The sequence below is a fragment of the Eurosta solidaginis genome, chromosome 5, assembly GCF_040869045.1.
Source record: "Eurosta solidaginis isolate ZX-2024a chromosome 5, ASM4086904v1, whole genome shotgun sequence".
Classification (NCBI taxonomy): domain Eukaryota; kingdom Metazoa; phylum Arthropoda; class Insecta; order Diptera; family Tephritidae; genus Eurosta; species Eurosta solidaginis.
Window position 1 is genome coordinate 221,849,833 of NC_090323.1, and position 20,689 is coordinate 221,870,521.

The 20,689-nt window shown below is 34.8% G+C and overlaps 1 protein-coding gene across 9 annotated transcripts in view; it reads right to left on the minus strand.

Moving 5' to 3' along the window:
* Positions 1 to 1,525: 1,525 nt before the first annotated feature.
* The window catches only part of LOC137252567 (serine-rich adhesin for platelets), a 370,986-nt gene continuing 351,822 nt past the window's right edge, over positions 1,526 to 20,689 (minus strand). For 5 of the 9 annotated variants that reach the window (XM_067788486.1, XM_067788485.1, XM_067788483.1 and 2 more), the window contains one exon: positions 1,526 to 5,528. In XM_067788486.1, coding sequence (XP_067644587.1) covers positions 4,547 to 5,528 — 982 coding nt within the window. In that variant the 3' untranslated portion in view covers positions 1,526 to 4,546. Of the gene's footprint in view, positions 5,529 to 16,611; positions 20,603 to 20,689 lie in introns of those variants that run through there. The other 4 variants (XM_067788492.1, XM_067788490.1, XM_067788491.1 and 1 more) reach the window with 3 other exon arrangements.

A 20,689-nucleotide genomic window follows, 5' to 3' on the forward strand; every position in this document is an offset into this window, starting at 1 on the left:
TTAAAGCTACATACAACTGACCATGTGTGAAAATTGTATTTGTATCCTTTACACACAACCCAACTCTATAGAAGATTTGGCCTTGCGATTTATTGATGGTCATGGCGAAAGCCAGTCGAATGGGAAATTGAAGCCGCTTCAATACAAACGGCATATCTAAATCACCTTTTGTATTGAGCGTTATTCTCGGAATGTGGACCATTTCTCGCCAGTTAGAATTTCACACATCAATATAATTCTCAAAATTCGCCTGACGATTAATCTAGTGCCATTGCAAAGACCATCTACGACACATAAATGTTTAAGGAGCATTATTATTATACAGCCTACTTTTAGATTGAGGTCTGCTGGTCGTAGCCTAGACGGAGTTAGCGATTTCAAATATTCAGGTGGATATTGTAAAGCTAGGTTATCTTGATCAGCATCATCGCATCCCACCGATTCGGCTGTATCGATCGAACAACACTTTGTAATCTCTCCTGGAATTCTATTCAAAATGTAATATTTTCACTTTGTCTTTCTCAACAAACCTTTTCTTAGCATTACAACGTTAAATACGTTTTCTCTCCGCCAACTAAGCTTCGGTTAAATTTAATTTCTTTCTATAAAAAAAAAAAAAAAAAAAAAAAAAAAAACAATACATACGACAGAAAGATCATACCACTGAAATATAATACTCCCTGAAGAAAAAAAATTTTTTTTATATAATAGAAGGATATAATATAAGTAACAGTTTTAAATAAAAACAATTTCTTAAACAAAAACCACATTTCTACATTTTGTTAGCCTTATTTGGTATGATTAAATCTGTTGGTTTGATGAGCCTGAAGCCGTAAAGTAAATAAAACACGTTTATCGTCCATCAAGTCGATCAGGCAGATCTTTGCGTTCCTGATGATGACTTCAGGTTGAAGTTGAAATATCGGCCAATTAAATATTTTTAAAAAGGAAAATGAACGTGTTTTATTTAATCTACTGCTTCAAGCTCATCAAACCAACAGATTTAATCAAAAACATACTGTCCACAAAAAAAAACACCAATTATATATCGGAACCATACCTGTTAAATTGCAATTAGAATTAGTAATTGATGCAATTGGTTTATATTCTCTAATTCATTAAACAATTAGAAATAGTCAACTAATTCCCATTAGATAATTGAAATTTTTATTCTAATGGTAAATCTAATGCAATTAGTTGCCATTAGCAAAAAAAATTGGGTTACGTTTACAATTAGAAATGTAATTGACTTCTGCTGATGTAATTAGATATTCAATTAGATCGAACTAGAATCAATTATTTATATTTATTTACATCATTATTCGTTCACTTCAATCATTCTTTAAAAAAAAATGTGTCTTTATTAAAATAGTTGATTCTAATTCGAGCTAATTGAATATCTAATTGCATTAGCAGAAGTCAACTATATTTCTAATTGTAAAGGTAACCCAATTTTTTTTTTCTAATGGCAACTAATTGCAATTAGATTTACCATTAGAATAAAAATTTCAAATATCTAATGGGAATTAGTTGACTATTTCTAATTGTTTAATGAATTAGAGAATTTCGCAAATGAAGGTTAATTAGCAATCATTAGCATTAGCTAATCATTACTTAACATCTATGATCGGAACTTTAGCACAAAAATTTAATCAAAGCCATAATTCAGCAAAAAGTCAATTTGAGTCAGATGCCATCCACTTCCGGTAATACCAGTGGAGATATCAACAGAGATACAGTATAAGACGTATACACAAGGGAAATTGCTTCCTTTGTATAAAATGGAGTTCAACAAGAAAAAACTGTTCTATATGTAAGAAGCCGATTTGTGCTGAGTACAGACCAAGGCGAATAAATACCAGGTGGTGGCAAAGCGAATTCAACCCATTCGCCGTACAGAAGAATGTCAAGTGAAAAGAAAATTTTCATTGATTCCGATTAACTGACATGTTGCAGTACAAGGCGCTGTATGGAAAATAATTAAGAAGAAGCCATCATCTGTTGGCAAAACACCTGGTACTGAAGTCGCCTTGGTACAGATTGATATTTTCATATAAATTAATTGTCAATAAACCTATTTTTAATAAAAACCTTTAAAAAATTTGAATTACTGAAGAAAATGGCGGAGGTGTGCGCATGACAACGAATCTCTATATCCTATACCACATACCGAATGTTTTCTCAAGGAAGTTTAGAAAGTTTTGGTTAACTGTGTCCTATACATTTATGCGGTGTGGTGATTTAGCGTAACTGCGATTTTTTGAGAGAAGGCAATTTTATAAATATATCTGACAAAAAAAAAAAAGGGACGTCTACCTTGAGAAAAAAATCTAGTAAGTTGCCAAAGTATCGAGTGACGACTCTAAACAACTAAACATTCTTTGCTTATACTTTCTTAGCGTGCGAATTGTATGTGCATACCCGGGTATGCTTCGTATTAGCACAGTGTTGTAAAAACTTGTATTAACCCTAATCTACTAAAGTTAGCCTTTCAGTCTCACTTTAAAATGAGCTTCGGAGTCTCACTTTAGGATTTGTGTAACTTTATAAATTTAGGAGATTAGTGTTAACACAAAGGTTAAGTATCTAAACTTAAATATTTTAAACAAATTTGCGCCTCAAAGAGACTACATGTAACATGGCCAAAAAGCTTACAATGTAAATTGCCATGCCCGTTTCTTTGCTTTTAGTATTGCGTGATTTTAGGCGCTGCGATTTATACAAACAAACGTACATTACTTTTGGTGGAGCTTTATACGCCTACAACAAAATTTTTTAGATACATAAGAGTTGTTGAATTATACTACATAATACTATTTCTATGAAAACCTTAAGTAATTTTTTTTTTAATGTTTGCAATTTATAACTTCTATTTTCTTATCATAAATAACATATATGCTGCGAGTACACATTGGCTATTGCGTGTGGAGTAACGCTCCAAGGCGAATTCAGTACCAGATATTGTTATCCCATCAGCTTATTGCTTCTTCTTGATATTTTGCATACCACTACTGGGTACAACAATATATCAATTAATCGAAACCAATGATAGGTTTTTTATGCCTTTCATGAATATGAAATGGTATATTAACTTTGGCCCGATGTTTGTAACGTTGAGAAATATAGAAGATAGACTTACCATTAAGTATACCGAATTGATCAGGGCGACGAACTGAGTTGATATAGCCATGTCCGTCTGTCCGTCCGTCTGTCTGTCTGTTTGAACGCAAACTAGTCCCTCAAATTTTGAGATATCTTAATTAAATTTGGCACAAGTATGTATTTTTATATTATATGGATTACATATTTCTCGGATCCGGTAGGATCGGACCACTAAAACATATATCTCCCATACAACCGATCGTTCAGATAAGACGATTTTGGTCATTCCTGCCCCAATTTATAAAGTATAAACGTGAAACTCGGTGATATATATTCCAATGTATCATAGAAGATTTTCTGAAAAAATCACTTTGATAGGAGCTATATATAGTATATATCCCATACAACCGATCGTTCAGATAGAAAGATTTTTAGCCATTTCTCCCTTAATTTCCAATATAAAAACGTTAAACTTCGTGATATTTATTTTAATATATCATAGAAGATTTCCTGAAGAAATAACTTTGATCGGAGCTATATGTATATGGCATATACCTATCCCATAAAACCGATCGTTCAGATTGAATGATTTTTGGCCATTTCTCCCTTAATTTCCAATATAAAAACGTTAAGCTTGGTGATATTTATTCTAATATGTCATAGAAGATTTCATGAAAAAGTCATTTCGATCGGAGCTATATATAATATATATCCCATGCAACCGATCGTTCAGATAGAAAGATTTTTAGCCATTTCTCCCTTAATTTCCAATATAAAAACGTTAAACTTGGTGATATTTATTCTAATATATCATAGAAGATTTCATGAAGAAATCATTTCGATCGGAGCTATATATAATATATATCCCATGCAACCGATCGTTCAGATAGAAAGATTTTTAGCCATTTCTCCCTTAATTTCCAAAATAAAAACGTGAATCTTGGTGATATATATTATAATATATTATAGAAGATTTCCTGTAAAAATCATTTCGATCGGAGCTATATATAATATATATCCCATACAACCGATCATTCAGATAAGGGGTTTTTTGCCATTTTTTAATTTATATATTTATAATTTATTAAATTTTGATTAGCTCAAGGCAGTTTAAAAAATTTGAAGCACAGTTTAAATGTTTGTATGTATATGAACAAAGCGAATCTATACAACAATAAGCAATCAGCTCATGGGATAACATCGCCGGATACAAAATTCCCACTTTCATTCAGATTTCAGAATATGTTTTAAAGCGCCCCATTTAGGCATAAATTCAATACATTTTGACGTAAGATGAAACATTAATCAAAAAAAAAAAAACTCTGAGATAGGTAGTTTTCGAACTGACAGCCGAGATAGTATGATTTTCCACATACAGCAGTCGTTGTAAATTATGCATATGAATATCAGGCATTACAATTTAACATATACATATATTTCACGCTCAGACTATGGTAACTGTTGGATTGAAATTTCCATTGGTGCTATTGCTTGCCGTTTGATAGCACTGTAATGGCTTTTGTTGTTGCTGTTGCTGGTGTTGCAGCTGTTGGTAGGTATTTTTGCTTGCTTCTTGTGTATGTGTTTGTTGTTGTGCTGGTTGCAACAACGCTTGCTGTATTTGGCGGTTATGCCTATGGTGGCTATGGTGGTTCAACTGTGAGTTTGCAAGCTTCTGTTGGCCATTCATTACGACAACATTATTAACATTTTGTTTCCCATCACCATTACAATCGTTTGTTTTGGTACTATTGCCATTTGCATAGCCATTGCAGCCATTTTTCAAACCATTATTGATTGTTTCCTTGGAAATGTCACTACTATGAAGATTTGAAATGCTATTCCGGCCACTGCCATTACAAATAGTATCTTTACTCCTTTCACAGTCCCCACTACCACTACCACCATCAACATAATTATTATTACCATTACTTATAGTACGAGTACTATTCCCATTTATTTTTACTTTAGCAGCACTTTTACCATTGCCAACAGCATTCCATTGCCATTGCTTCAATGGTTCACCAATTAGGGTAATTTTCACAGGTTTGTAAATGTTTGCGGTTGGCGCGTGTGTTGTTGTGCCAATGGCTGTTGATGTCTGGGTCAATGGTGTGGGTGCTGTTGCTGGTGTTGATGTTTCCCATGCAATCGAAGCACGTCGCGGTGCCAATGCCAATTTTTGATTGAAATTACTTAATGTAGTGGAAATGATGGTGTGACGACGTATTTGTTGATGTTGTTGTAATGCTGCTTCTGTAGCATTTGCTGGCAAATTATTATTGCTGACATTGCAGTGATTATGGTGCTGCATTTTGTGTTGTGTACAGATATTGTTGTTGGTGGCGCTGTTACAAATACTGTTTGGGTCACAGCAAGCTGCCGGATGATAATGTGTTGTATAACTGGTGTACTCTGGCTTACTTCTGTCGGGCAGCAAAAAGCAGGCATAAGAATAATGAAAACAAAAAAAAATTTTATTATTAATTTTAGTTAAATTATTATATATAAATTATTATTATATACCACATAAAAATGGTATATATGGGGTATTCTATCCCATTTCGAACAATTTTGAACCCGACCCCTTTAGAATTGGCTGAAAGTTTTTCTTCTTTTTCTAGCTTACGAAAGACGTTTTTCAGAATTTTTTCAAATTTTTTCATCCAACTCAAAAAAAGTTATGAATTTTTAAAAAACAACGTTTTTGTTTTCAAAATGCTATAACTTTTTCAAAAATTAACCGTTTGGAATCTTTTTTTTTTTAATTTGTTTTTAAATATGCTTTTCGGAAAAAATACAAAAAAATTTTTAAAGTTTTTTTTTAGTTTTTCAGTTTTTCTAGATTTTTCGAATTTCGCCTTTTTTTTCTCATAAAAAACTTCAATCAATTCTGCAATCATCCCCACTAATCCCGGAGTGGGCCGATTTTTTTTTTATATTTTTTTTATTTAATTGAAAAAAAATTTTCAAAAATAAAATTTTTTGTTTTATCGATTTTATTTATATAACAAAAAAATGTAAGAAAATGATTTTTAAGTATTCTTTTCTTTATATATTATGGTAATTTGTAACATTATTTTTAGAAAACTTACATGTTTACTGTGTCAGTCATTAATCCTGGTTATTTTAATCGTAGATTACCATAATATATAAAGAAAATAATACTTAAAAATCATTTTCTTACATTTTTTTGTTATATAAATAAAATCGAAAAAAAAATTTATTTTTGAAATTTTTTTTTTCAATTAAATAAAAAAAATATAAAAAAATCGGCCCACTCCAGGATTAGTGGGGATGATTGCAGAATTGATTGAAGTTTTTTATGAGAAAAAAAATGAATGGCGAAATTCGAAAAATCTCGAAAAACTGAAAAACTAAAAAAAAAAAACCAATTGTACAGCGAACAACGGAACATTCATATGGCGTAGCAGCTAAAAGGCTTGCACTGATATGAATGTTGGAGACTCGAGTTCAACGCTCAGCTCCCGAAAAGCTAGCTGATGAAGAAGTGAAATTCAGAAACATGTCCTAGTAACCATCGCCGTTTGTAAACTTACAATTTTTCTCTAATATCAATTACAAAAACCATTGTATAAAGCAATATGAGCAAAGCTCGCTAATTAAATACATATGATCATATTGATATAATAGTAACAGCGGAAGTATTAAAAACAAATACTGTAAATATCCGAACAAATGTTACTAAGCTTTCAAAAGCACGCCTAAAAATCATATCCACACCATTAGGAATAAACTACATACAGAGTGTATGTGCCTACATGGTGATCAAAAGGAATATAAACAAAAAAGGCAACTCTTAGAGACCAATTGTACAGCGAACAACGGAACATTCATATGGCGTAGCAGCTAAAAGGCTTGCACTGATATGAATGTTGGAGACTCGAGTTCAACGCTCAGCTCCCGAAAAGCTAGCTGATGAAGAAGTGAAATTCAGAAACATGTCCTAGTAACCATCGCCGTTTGTAAACTTACAATTTTTCTCTAATATCAATTAAAAAAAAAAAACTTTAAAAAATTTTTTGCATTTTTTCCGAAAGGTACATTTAAAAACAAATTTAAAAAAAAAAGATCCCAAACGGTCATTTTTTGAAAAAGTTATAGCATTTTGAAAACAAAAACGGTGTTTTTTTGAAATTCATAACTTTTTTTGAGTTGGATGAAAAAATTTAAAAAAATTCTGAGAAACGTCTTTCGTAGGCTAGAAAAAGAAGAAAAACTTTCAGCCATTTCTAAAGGGGTCGGGTTCAAAATTGGTCGAAATTGGATGGAATACCCCATATGTTGTATAGTGCTTTATTTTTTATAAATTTATGAAGTGTTTTTATGTACATATATGACAAATATTAATTTTAGTGTGTTAGCATGAAGATATGTATAATACGTATGTATGTATATGAATCGCATGCTTTTATATTTTTAAAGTTTGTACAATTGAATTTTTATTGGAGTAACATAATTCATCATTCATTCATGACTAGATCGTAGCGTCTTCATCCATTTGCATAGCATTACATAGCCAGTGAAGCCTTTGTGATTTAAACCGCTGATTATGTTCACATCTTCCCAAAGTTGTTTAAACCTCATTCGACCCTTGCCTATGGCATCACGAGCATCTCTTCTAGAGAAATTTTCTCTTGAGCGAAGGACCGTTCCATCTTCTATGTTTTTGTTGTTGTTGTAGCGATAAGGCCACTCGGGGAGTATTATCGATGTTGATGGTCCTTTGCCGGATGCAAATCCGGTACGTTCCGGTAACAATCACCATAAAGGTACTAGCCCGACCATTTCGGGAACGATTTGGTATGACCACAGGCAACCTTCTAGGCCATACCGCCCTCGCACTCCCTAGATCCATCAGGAGTTTGGGGTCGCCAGAACCTCGGCTGTTAATGAAAAAGGATTCGCACTGGTATGTGAGGTAGATAATTGGGTTGAAGAAGCTATATATTGCGCTGGCAACCCCTTTAGAGGGTTGCGCTACGCAACTTCTTGAATGGATTTGCTATTTTAGTCGTCTCTTATGACAGGCATACCTACCACGGGTATATATTAAGCCCCCTAATCCGCTGGTGCTTTCATCTTCTATTCACATCATTCATGATTCCGAGCTGGGGATCAGGGCACGTATGACAATACAGTGGGATTTTTTTTCATCGAGCTATGAATTGACTTTGCAAAAGAAAGTTCAAAGCGGCAAGAATTATTGTTCTTTGGAATTCTAAAGTGATATAGACGAATTTCTTCACAGTATCGAATTTTAACCTGCATACTAGAATACGCAGTTTGTATGCTTTACTACAGTACTTCCTTTAGTTTTTCGGCCCTTTCTTCAAGAAAAAGATCGGAGAGCTTGCGGTACTTTTGTTATAAAATAAATAAATTAATGCAAGGCGTGGCACCATCCAAAGAGTTTTAAGGCCAAGCTTCTCTGCCAATTTGCGTCGTGCACTTTTTAATTTTTCATTCAAATTAGCGCGACGAGACCGGAATGCAAGGCAGGTGAGATTTCACTGAGAAGCTCCTCATGGCAGAAATACACTCGGAATGCTTTCCAAATCACTGACGAGGGGGACCCCGCTTAGGAAAACTTTCATCTAATTGAAAAAAAAAATTTATAAATTTTCGATGTTACATTTTCGGGGCATGAACCCAGGGTCTTCGGTATTGTAGGCAGAGCACGATACCACCACATCACTGCAACCGCCATGCTTGTTAAGGCAAATGAAGTCAATTTCATGGTTTACACTAGCAATTGTGTATTCTTATAATTTATTGTTCCATTGCAGTTTAGATTTGTAACAGGAATTATTTACACAGCATAAGAAGGAATGAAAGTCGCCTTGCTTAAAGGTTTGTTTTATATGAAATTTTCGTAGAGGCTCTTCACATAAATCTTGGAATTGTTGGTTTACACATACGTGTAACATATTTCCTGTAACTTCTGCATGCTTGAGTTAACTTTTTCTGCTTTTTTTTTTCTTCATGCGGTAAGTGATCTTCCCGAAGGTTTGGGAGAGGACGTTCGTGGTAGTTTGCAAGATATTTATGCCGTACTTTCCGGAAAATATCAACATTAAGGTAATTGCTTGACTATCAGAGGAACAATTTGATATAATCACGTTGAACCTTATAGTTTATCCAACTCTCTCCTTCCACTAATAACTTGAGGTCATCAGAGTCTCGCTTGCTCAGAAATCAGAGTTGTCACGGATGGATAAGATTGGTAATTGAATAAGCAAAAACTATGCTGGCAACCCTCTGAAATGATTGCGCTACACAATACGTGTAATCCCCTTTGCATCAACTTTCCACCTCTTTTGTGGCTCTGAGATACTTTTCGAAGCACAAACATAGAACAATGTACATAATCTTTCCACCTTAAACGAATGACTGTGATCAAACAGCATGCACCCAAGCTGCACCGAGGCCTTTAGCCTTTTTATAGTTATTAACGATGTGGGCAAAGTTTTTTTTTTTACTTCGATTAACAAATTGATATCATGAGAGTTTGATAAAATGAATTTTAAATGAGAATACTCAGCAATCAATTAAAATTATAAAAAAAGAAATATTCAATTGCACAGACTCATATTGAAATTTATATCCATATTATTAATTTTTATTGTATTTTAAGTAAATGACATGAAGGCATTACCTCACAAATCTATTTAATTGCAGCATGCAATTAAAAAGGTTTCAACTGTTTTAAAATAGCTTTTTCGCGTGTATTTTGTAAAGTAATGTGTAATTTTCCAAAAATTATTTGCTAAATTAAATACTTTGGGGCCTTTAATACAAAATACATATTTTACCCTTAAGTTAGGTTGAACTGGCCCGTCCATGAAGACCTCACGTGGCCCATATTTCACCCTTAATAGCTATTAATATCTCTTTTAAAATAGCTTTTTTCGCGTGTATTTTGTAACGTAATGTGTAATTTTCCAAAAATTATTTGCTAAATTAAATACTTTGAGGCCTTTAATACAAAATACATATTTTACCCTTAGGTTAGGTTGAACTGGCCCGTCCATGAAGACCTCACGTGGCCCATATTTTACCCTTAATAGCTATTAATATCTAGGAAAGCTTCATTGATTTATATACATTATAAGATACAATTTTTAACAATTGCGTAAATTAATGTGTAAACATTTTTAGTAGTTAATTTTACACAGAAAAATTAATTTTACCTATACACCATAACATATTTATTTTGTTTTATTGGGCTTTGTTTCTAGTTTATTCGCATTATATTGTACCTTTTCCAGCTATGTGATTATTTTACATATATACAGATTTATTTAGAGTATTAATACAAACTATTTGTGCAATTGCGTTTATAAATTTTCAATATTCGAGTTGAGACTGGATACAAGGCATAAGAATGAAAGTAGTTCCATTGAAAGTTGTCCGTCGCCATATTAACTACCTGACAATTAAACAGTTTATTATATTTCGTGCTACCATCTCAACTAAAAAAAAAAATCTTTCATATTTTTAGGGTTTACAAAATGATTCAAATTTTTTTCAGCGCTTAAAATAGGCATTATAAAAGAAGTTATCAGTAGTTTACTTCGTCAAGGTATATATACTGCGAGTAGAGTGCACAATTCATCGTTAGCTTAGCACTAGCATCCGACTAGAAAGGCTGTAGTTTGTGAAAAAATCTAAGCCTCAAGGCAGCGGCTTATCTTACGAAACTTTCAAATGTATGCAGACAGAGAAGTCGGGCAGAGCGGTTCGCCGATGTCTTTCTCAAGGCTATTAAAGAAACACCACCACAACATTTAATGCTCACATATTTGGGTTATATAACCTCAACCAACACCGACTTGGCCAAAGTACCGCTAGTCCCGCTCGACATGCGGAAACCTTTAAATATACCCAAAATGGCGCATTGCTCGTAAATATCTAAAGTGTTCGAAGCAGTATCTCAAAGCGATTTTCTATTTTCATACCGTAACCTTCATCTTTGACATGTTTAAGGCGCTTATCATAACCCGGCCGGTTTTTGTTGTTGTATGAACAATAAAGATACTCCCCAAAGGTTTTGGAGAGTGTTGTGTCAAGCACTATTAAGGTACTAGTCCGACCATCTCAGGAACCATTAATATCACCACATAAAACCTTCTACGTTTTCCCGACCTCCACTTGCTAGTTCCATGAGAAACTTGGGGTCACCAGAGCCTTGCCTGTTAAATATATGTATGATGCATTCATATTTGTAACAGGATTACCCTGTACGGAAGCTCTGAAGCTTTGTATTCCTCTTATCAACACCTTGAATCATATCAAAGGGTAGGTCGATATCAGATTCGGTCAAACAACGATCAAGTAGATATCTCTCCGAAGTCAGCACATTTTATGAAAAGATATTCATATTCACAAGTCAATAACTTTTGCACAATCTTTATCCCGAAAATGGTCTCAACCGCAACTGATTTCTTAATGTCAAAATTCCATTCAAATTCTACTGGTGTCTTCTTTTGAAAGTTTTATAAATATATTTCAATTTAAAAAAATTAGGAAATTAGATGGATGTTTATTTTATTCTATTCTATTTTTATCTATTACGGTCTCATTTTACAAAAATGTATTTAAAATATATTAGAAGCATATTAAGATTTTATAAAAAAAATGGGCAACGCTATGCCAAATTTTGACATCGTGAAGAACTGCAATAATCTGTTTTTTAAAAATGACAATCTCATAATGTCAATGGTACTACCTTCTTCTTTATGCCATGGTTGAACATTTTTAAGCTTTCATTTTAGGTATATTCAAAAATATTATAAAATCGCAATAATACACGAATGTTTTTTTTTTTTTTTCATTTTCCATTTTTTTGTATATCCATTAGGTATATCCGCATATATCTAGAGTCTTAGTTGTTTGCCATACCAGAAATCATGCTTCGTTTTTCACTAATTTATGGGCCATCTATTAATTTATTATCAGCAATCCTATTTATGCTACAGATTGTGTTTATATGGTTAAAAAAATAAACCAAACTTAGTGTATTGTGTCAAACTTATGGCGGTTTCTTTTCTGGAAAAATATTCCACTCCTAAATTCTTACCTTTAAACTATCTCACCTGCCGCTATACAAAACGGCTCTTTTTGCAGGTAATGAGACCTATTTTGGTACTCAGTGAAAAATACCAACTTTGTGTAAGGAATACACAAACTCACGGGAGAGCTAAGACAAACCAAGAGGGCGAGACTATTTTCACAACAAAACAATGCCAGTAATGTTGCTCCGATATAACTTTCTTCTCGATACCTGTACTCATTTAAAAGGATGGCGGAAAGTAATCGATGCGAAATGTATCGCGAAGTACTCGATACGTGGTCGTTTTCTATGTTAAAGCAACTCACTCAAACTAACAGTTGTCTCGTAAACATGGAAACCTCCCTAATGAGACGATTTTTTGTGAGCTTTCAGGAATGGCGGTATAATAACAACATTGTGTTATTGTAAAAAAAAGTTAGGTAAAGTCTATTGAAAATTTATGTCCATTGGTTCATTTACTTATAACTTTAGGGCGGTCTTAGTCTTGAATACGCTTCTTTAGATACCACACCAAAAAAACAAAAAAAAAACAAACTGATCCATTTTTCAGAACGCCACAAACTTATGAGCGGAACTCAAAATTCCAAAAATCTACCGATTTTTAAATATCGTTTTTTCACGTGAAATACCGAAGCTCAAAATCAACAAACTGACCGGAACGAATAAGTCCTTGAGACGTAGTTAATCCATTCGCGCAATAGTTAATCTATACGCCGGACACCATAGATGATTTACGATTAGAGAATCAACACGTACCATTTTTTTGTCGAATTTATAGTAGCTCTAGAAAGAGAGATGAGGAGTTGCTTGTATGATGCTTTGTTTGCATTTAGGCGCCCTCCAAAGCTTATGAGACTTTATCAAAGGCTTTGAGCCACATCGCTGCACCTGTTCGAATCCAAATTAGGCTTTAGACAAAGTGACTCCCTTGCCTACAATTTCTTTCGTCGTTAGTTCTGCCTTCTCTGGATTGGATTTAGAGGCAAAAGAGTGGATATTTCGGTGAATGAGGAAAATACGAAGAAATCGGCACCTTAAGAGCTACGACGCGTATAGAAATTAATTGCAGAACAACTACTGCCAATATGTACTATTTCGAACTGAGTAGGGGGCTAAAAATAAAGTCCTTTCTTGACGGCAAACAATCACTCTCTATGCGTTTCTCATTATTGTAACTACCCTGATGGATTTAATCAGAGATGATGTCGAGTGATGGTAGGTGTTTCTGGAGTGTTCGAGAAAAAAGTTCTCAGGAATATTTAGGTCCTGTCGGAGACGTAGACGGCGAGTAACTGGAAGAAGTTTAATGATGAGATGTATGCAACACTATGGCTCAAAAAGCATTGCAATTGGTACCCATATTTGGAAGCAGATGACTTTTAGATTGACTTTTTTCACAACGGCCAAAATCACTTAGATTAGTAAGCGGCATTTAATGATGATAATTTCTTTACGTGAATTAAAAATTCCCAAAAGCTGTAATTTTCCTGAAAGCCATTTTATGAGCGGAATGCTATATTCTTTTTGCCGCCTTTTTTATATGGGAGTGCAAAATTTCCAAATGTAGAAAATCTTAAAATAAAGTTTGGCAGGAATTATCATAGCAAAAATATCGGAGACGTTGTTCGACATAAGTTATCGATACTTCGACACGGTGCCTATACTCTCTACCTAAGAAGGTACTTGTAAGAGGTAATCGAATATGAAAAATACTCGATATTTGAGCAAAATACTCGAGTATGTAACTGTAGCTACTCGTATGGCAACAACACTAGTCGGGCCGAAAATTTTCATATTTCATAGATGCATATAAGCAACTAAAGCAAAACTTCAAATTTGGTAAAAACATTATAAGCATATTGTTAAAAAATGGTGCTGACAAATTTTCTTAATGCGACAATAAAAAAAATAACTTTTTAGAATTTTGCCTAGGCAAGATGATCCTGAAGGGGAAGCAAATGTTTCGAAAATGAGTAGAAAAACCATTTACCTAGGTTCCCTTAATATCAAAAATAGATTGAAAGTCAGCAAACACCTAAATCCTTAATCAAAATACCGACAATATTCAGAAATCCATTAAGCACAATCCAGATATAAAATTAACCCCATATAACGAAATTCGGACCAGATAATATCCCGACTAGGAAAAACCCCGACAACTCCAAACGCAACAACACACCATCCAGAAAAATTTACCACAATTTCGTTATTATACTTATGCAGAAAGATGCTCTGCGCAGAAATATTGTGGCACACGGTCCAGTGTTGGATAGGCTAAGAATCACTTTTTTCGGACGCGGCCGAAGACTGCATGTGTAGATGGTATTGGATCAGTTAAGTGTTGCTATGCCGAGGTGTCTGAAGTAGTAGAACAGTACTGAAGATGTGTATTTATTTTGAAAACCTGTGTGATTTCCCAATTTAAATGTTTTCGGGGTTTAAAGTCGGGACTTGGTCGTGTCGGGATTATGAATTGTCGAGATCTGGTCATCTTGTGATTATGAACTGTCGGAACTTGGTGGTGTCGGGACTATGTTATTCGGGATTTTGATTTCGGTGTTTTGTTATACACCAAATTTGGAGAAAACTTTTACTTATTTGGAAATATATTACGTGTAGTCACCAAAATGTTGATAAAACGTGAAAGGTAGGGTTTCGATTTTTTGCAGATTTTGAATCTTATTCTAATAATTTTCATGGCATTTTTTCTGCCTTCGGGATCTTCGTGTACCATTTTGCATGATAATGAATGGAAGTTATAGTCCCCAACAAGTCTTTGATAAGTATAGGCTACACACATTCAGTACTGAGAACGCTTAACGCTTAATGCTCTGTATGTGAATAGTTATTCAGGATTCAAAATGATGGATATCAGATCAGCATATCACTGATGATCACAGGAGAATCACTCTCCAAATGCCAGTGTATCATAAGCAGGGATGGGAAGTTTAGCACATGCTAAGCGACCATATACGTATACGATGAGCGGGAGCATAACGATTACTTCGTCAAAATTAACGACAGCTCATTTAGTTTGACTTTGATGCTCGCACATTAAGGATGTGTCGCACGTGCGCTTAAAACAGAGTACAAAAGAATGCGTGACAAGTGCCCACTGTACAAGCGCTGAAATGAAACTTAATCAGTGGTCAGCGCGCCCTAGCTCAATTGAGCTAGACTTGCCTCACAGATATTCTTAAGCGGGAGTCATTGGTGCCGTATGTCGTATCGCTGCAGTTGTATCCCTAACGTAATCAGCTGTTTATCGTTACGACGGTAACCAAAAACCAATTGATTGGCTACGATACGGTTACCGATATGGTTACCGATAAAGCACCAATATCTGCAGCTTAACTCTCCATTATCAGACGTTAGTAAGACAGCAACGAATAAACACTGCGAACGGTTGTCGCAAAAATGTTAAGGTTCCCTGTGAGATATATTACGATTAGGAAACGCAACTGGTATGACGGCCATTTCATATGTAGTTCATCTTCCTAACATGCTTAGGGTTGGGTTTTTAGATTTTATTATTATATAGTTATATTATATAGTTATATTAATAACTTTTCACTACAAAATGAGTTTTTTAAATTGTTTCAACAAAAGTTGTAACAATTTCATTCTAGACTCCCTTTTTTTTAGCAAAAAAAAAAGAATTTAGTTCAGCACTACAAAAAACTAGTATAGATATTAAAAAAAAAATGTATCGAAATAGTAAAAAAATTTCCTTGAATGTGTCTTTATGTTTTCAGTTTTCTAAGTCAGCTCCATATATTTTAAACATTTTGTATTTCCCCGGTTGCGGGAAATGTACTAGTTTCGGAAATATGATTTTTCAAGCGAGTGATCGTCTCTATTTTTGCGATATTTCAGAATCAAAAAAAAAAAATGTTTTCAAATTTTTGCCATAAATGCATCCTCTGCATGTTGTAATTTTAACCTTAATTTCCTATTGGGATGCTCATGCTCTCGCTCTCACTAATACACTTACATGTAAATTTTTGCCAACCACTGAACTAAATATATAATTGATTTTGCTTTCGTGCTCACTACGCGTTCGTGTATACGAACACACTACCTATTTGGTAACCGTGTATATGTAGTGGTGCCCACCGCAGATCATATGTGTGCAGATCGAGTAATCAAATTTATAACACTTTATATAATGTTAGTTCTAAAATTTAACTAAAATAAACTGAATTTACAATTCAATCAAAGCTATAATCATTAAAGCTTATCAGCTGCGTACATTCTTCGAAATATCGACTATTTGTTGCTTAATTATCGAATACCAAATTTCCAGAACATGATGAACAATTGTCAATAAATGAATAGGTTATATGTAGTATACAGATAATGTTAATTGCACATAAAACTATAACAGCCATGATAATATCACAAAACAGTACCTGCTCTTCACCATAGCGTAGTCTACATATTTGTTTGCGAATCGACACCATTCAACAGTTGTTTTGTGTAATATGTAATGGTGCCATAATGTGTAATTGAAAATGTGAGATATGTGTATGTGTTGCAGTTGTGATTACATAACAATACATTGGAGTTTTATATTTTAAAATATTAGTTAAAATTTTTTTTTAAATTATTTAGATAATTGTTTCGGTCAAAAAAGGCAGCATGAAAGAGAAATTAAATAGATTAGTTATGTATATAAATTTTACTTTCTAGAATGCGTCATGCGTGTAAAATTCAAATTACAGGTATGTTAATATGAATGTTCATTAGTATGTTGGTAGGGACAAATTAACTAATGGGTCAGTTTTATGGGCCGTTGATGTGTGGGGGCCCTACATGTTAGGTCGATCTTCACCTCAAAAATCAATTTTTCGAAGCTTCACACGAGGGATAATATTTTTATATATTTACCGCCTTTTTTTTTTGCTTGGCAAACAAGGCGCTTAATTTACGATAGATTTATTTTTGCTTTAACAGATGCTGTTTATGATAAAAAAAATGCCTTGATGACGTCGAATGCATTCTTTTTTAAAAGTTCGAAGCTTTTATGAAAAAATCTTTAGGCCTAATAACATGGTAGCTTAGTTTGAACTGGCTGGTCAGTGAGAACGCCATAATGTTACCAGAAGTTTGCTAGACGACTAAACTGAAAAACCTTAACAGAAACCAGGACCTATGTTATAAAATAACTCCGTCCCCTTTGCAAATACTATAAACACTTTCTAGGACCTATGCTTCTTGCTGCTTCTAGATCTGATAGCTTTGCCACTCCTTATAGCTAGAGTCTTAGCCTTGTGAGTTCAGGGTATAAGCACAAAACGTGCTCAATTGTTTCCTTCTGCTGCCCGCACTTCCTACATCAGCTTTCACTGACAAGACCTAATTTTAAAGCATTTCACCCACCCAAAACCCATCTTGAGCCTGCAGTCTCCTCTATTCGATGATAAGGGTTACTTGTAAGTTTTAGGTTGTAAGGCCTACATTTGATCTTTTACGGCGTCCTGTTTGAGTTCCGCTGGGTCGATAATGTGCAACTCTCGCCTTATTTAGATCTCACAAGCTCTAGTTGGGACGTCTACAAAGCAAGCTTCGTGGAATGCAATTTTTGTAGCTAGCGCATTTGCGTTTTTTATTTACATTCAAGCCTATATGCCCAGGGACCCAATATAGATGCATATTTCTCCCTATCCCGATTCCATGAGGGATTGCTTACTGACACGCTTACGATATTGTGTTATGAGAAATTATAGGTCTAGTAGGCTTTGCTGTTACTGTAAAAATGTATGTGGTTGCAGTTTTAACTATTTTCTTGCAGTGTTCCCACCGCTTCAGTCACGGCTACTTCTTCCGTCCAAAAAACAGAAAAGGAATCTGGTAGATTGTAAGATATGTTTATTCTCAGATCTGCGCATTACACCGCAGACACAATTCCTTCAATTGCTTTGGAACCATTGGTGTACATGTGTATTGCCTTGACTACCAACCTTCAACCTCTGTTGTAGCTCAAAGAGACCCTCCGGAGTGCAGGTTGGGAAAAAGGCGATAAAACTATACTACTATGGCCGTAAGATCTGCGTTCAAGCTTCCCAGAAGCATTGAGTACCATTGCAATTATTAACGCTGTGTTCTTCGGCACAAATAGTTCAGATGTCGGGATTGTTTTCAGGGCTCCCTGTAAATAACCAATGAGATAGAAAGCAAGCATTCTTTAATATGCAAAAAATGCCGGCAGGGCCTTCTTTACTTTCTTCTCCACGTTGAGTTTCTACAACAACTTACTGTTTATAATTATTCCTAAAACTTTTGTATAAAGTTTTTCCTGCAGCGCCACATCTCCAGGTTTAGGTCTAGACCGATTTGGGACCTTATACCTCCTACCAAACAAGATAATATCCGTATGTATATCCCAAAGCGCCATTAGTTTGAGGGTCCCACATCGAACCACCTGAGTAGTTGGTTGATGACCACCGTCAACAGCAGAGGCACCAATACCCCGCCCTTTGGCGTACACCCGTCCACCGATTTCGTGGCCCCTTATAGCCTCCAAGCGAAGTTATTTTCCTGCAAATAAGCATTAAGCCCATCAATATGATTAGGGATTGATGTACTTCAATGTACATAAGACCCTTAATGATCACCTGTTTAGAGAAATTGTCGAAATCTCCGTCAACGTCTTTAAAGACGCCTTAGGAGGAATGTGTTTATAACCATGTTATGCAGTGCCGTGTCTACCCTTTTGCCTTTGGTGTACGACAGTTTGGTTTTGGATAACAGTTTTTCATTCCTGTTGGACTTTACATGCCTTTAGTAAGAAAACAACACAAGCAGTGGCACTACCCGCTCCGTGGTCGAAGTGTAAGTGCTGTCTGCTGGTTTTTCTGCATCCTCTCCCGATGGGAAATAGCGTTGCATCTTTAATTAGACCGCTATGCAACACTGCTCTCAACCTGGGCCAAAATTTAGTGATTCAAGGGGTTGATAAGCGCAATATAAAGGTTTATAGCTCCAGAGCTTCCGCAATCTAATTGTCAAACTCACCGATGCGAGGGGAATCCCGTTTCAAGTATGAATGTATCATACACATATTTAACAAGCGAGGCTCTGGAAACCTCTAGGTTCTAATAGTACTATGGGGTAGGTGGCGGGATGGCCTAGAAAGTTTTGTGTGGTTGTATTAATCCCCCCCATTCCCGAGATGATCGGCCTGGTACCTTAATGGTGCTTGTTACCGCAATGTGACGGCTTTATATCAGGCAATGGACTATCAACATTGATGACACTCCCCAAAACCTTCAGGCAGTGTCTTCATCTTTGATACAACAATAACAATTATAATTTATATGAGCTGTTTTCAGAAATCATTTATTCAATTTACAAGGTCACATAGACTACACTTTCTGGTAGGAGCAGCTGCTGCTTTTTTTTAAATTTTTTAGTACAAAACTTTATCTCAAAAGTTCCATTGACCAACTCGAATATACATATATGTATGTATATACTTCTAAAAATTAATGAAGCTTGTCTTACAAGGTTTTGAAAATTTATATATATTTAAAAGGAGCCCCCAACTATTGCCCTAGTGTAGTTAAACTCTAAATTCGGACTTCTGTGTAAAGGTATGTGTTTACTTAAAAAAAATACCAAAGAAAATACTTTCATTACCAGCAACTTCCCGTCCCACTTTCTACTGTTCCCACTATATTATGTATTTGTTATTCCAATTTAACGCATATTTAGCAAAACATTTTTGCCTATGGGAAAATTCGTTGTAAATAACGAAAGAAACAAAAGATGTTCGTTGTAAGCAAAACGCTTACATAGCGAGCACGTACATTTAAACAATTGGTCAATCTGTGGCTATGTGCAACTAGGTCGCTGTAATAATGATGCATGTAGTTGTTGCAGTTAGTATAGTTGATGTTGTAGCATGTCAAAATATTGCACGAAAGTTGTCTGCAATTTGCAACTAAACAACGCCAACTATGCAAATTGGCGCAACAGCGCGTGAAGCGCAACAACGTACCACATGCAAATGCAACAAGACGTTGCAAGGTGCTATCGATGCGACTAAGGCACGATTGTCTGTTGCGATCGTCATCAAAGATCTCAACACTGTGTATACCACAATTGCCACCCCCTTCATCGACAGTACCACCATAGCTACCATCATGAATAATATTTGGTGCTGTAAAGCCATTTAGGCAACCGATTACAATGCCACCGAAGTTGTCTTTGAAATGTTGCAACTTGCGGTGAATTATAATGAAGAAGCGCTTTGCAGCAGCAGAAAAGGATGCGATTAGTATCTGACTTGAGGCAAAATGTTTTGTGTGTATTTTCGTTATTAGATAGTTAAAGATTTGTTTAGTTTTTTGCTTGCACATGCAAGCGAGGTGCAATAGGTTGATTTGGTGCCGAGAAGTGCTGTTAAGAGAAAATTTTTAAAAATAAATAAAATTGATAGGTAAATAAAAATAAGCGTGTTTGTGAAAGAGAAAATAAATTACAAAT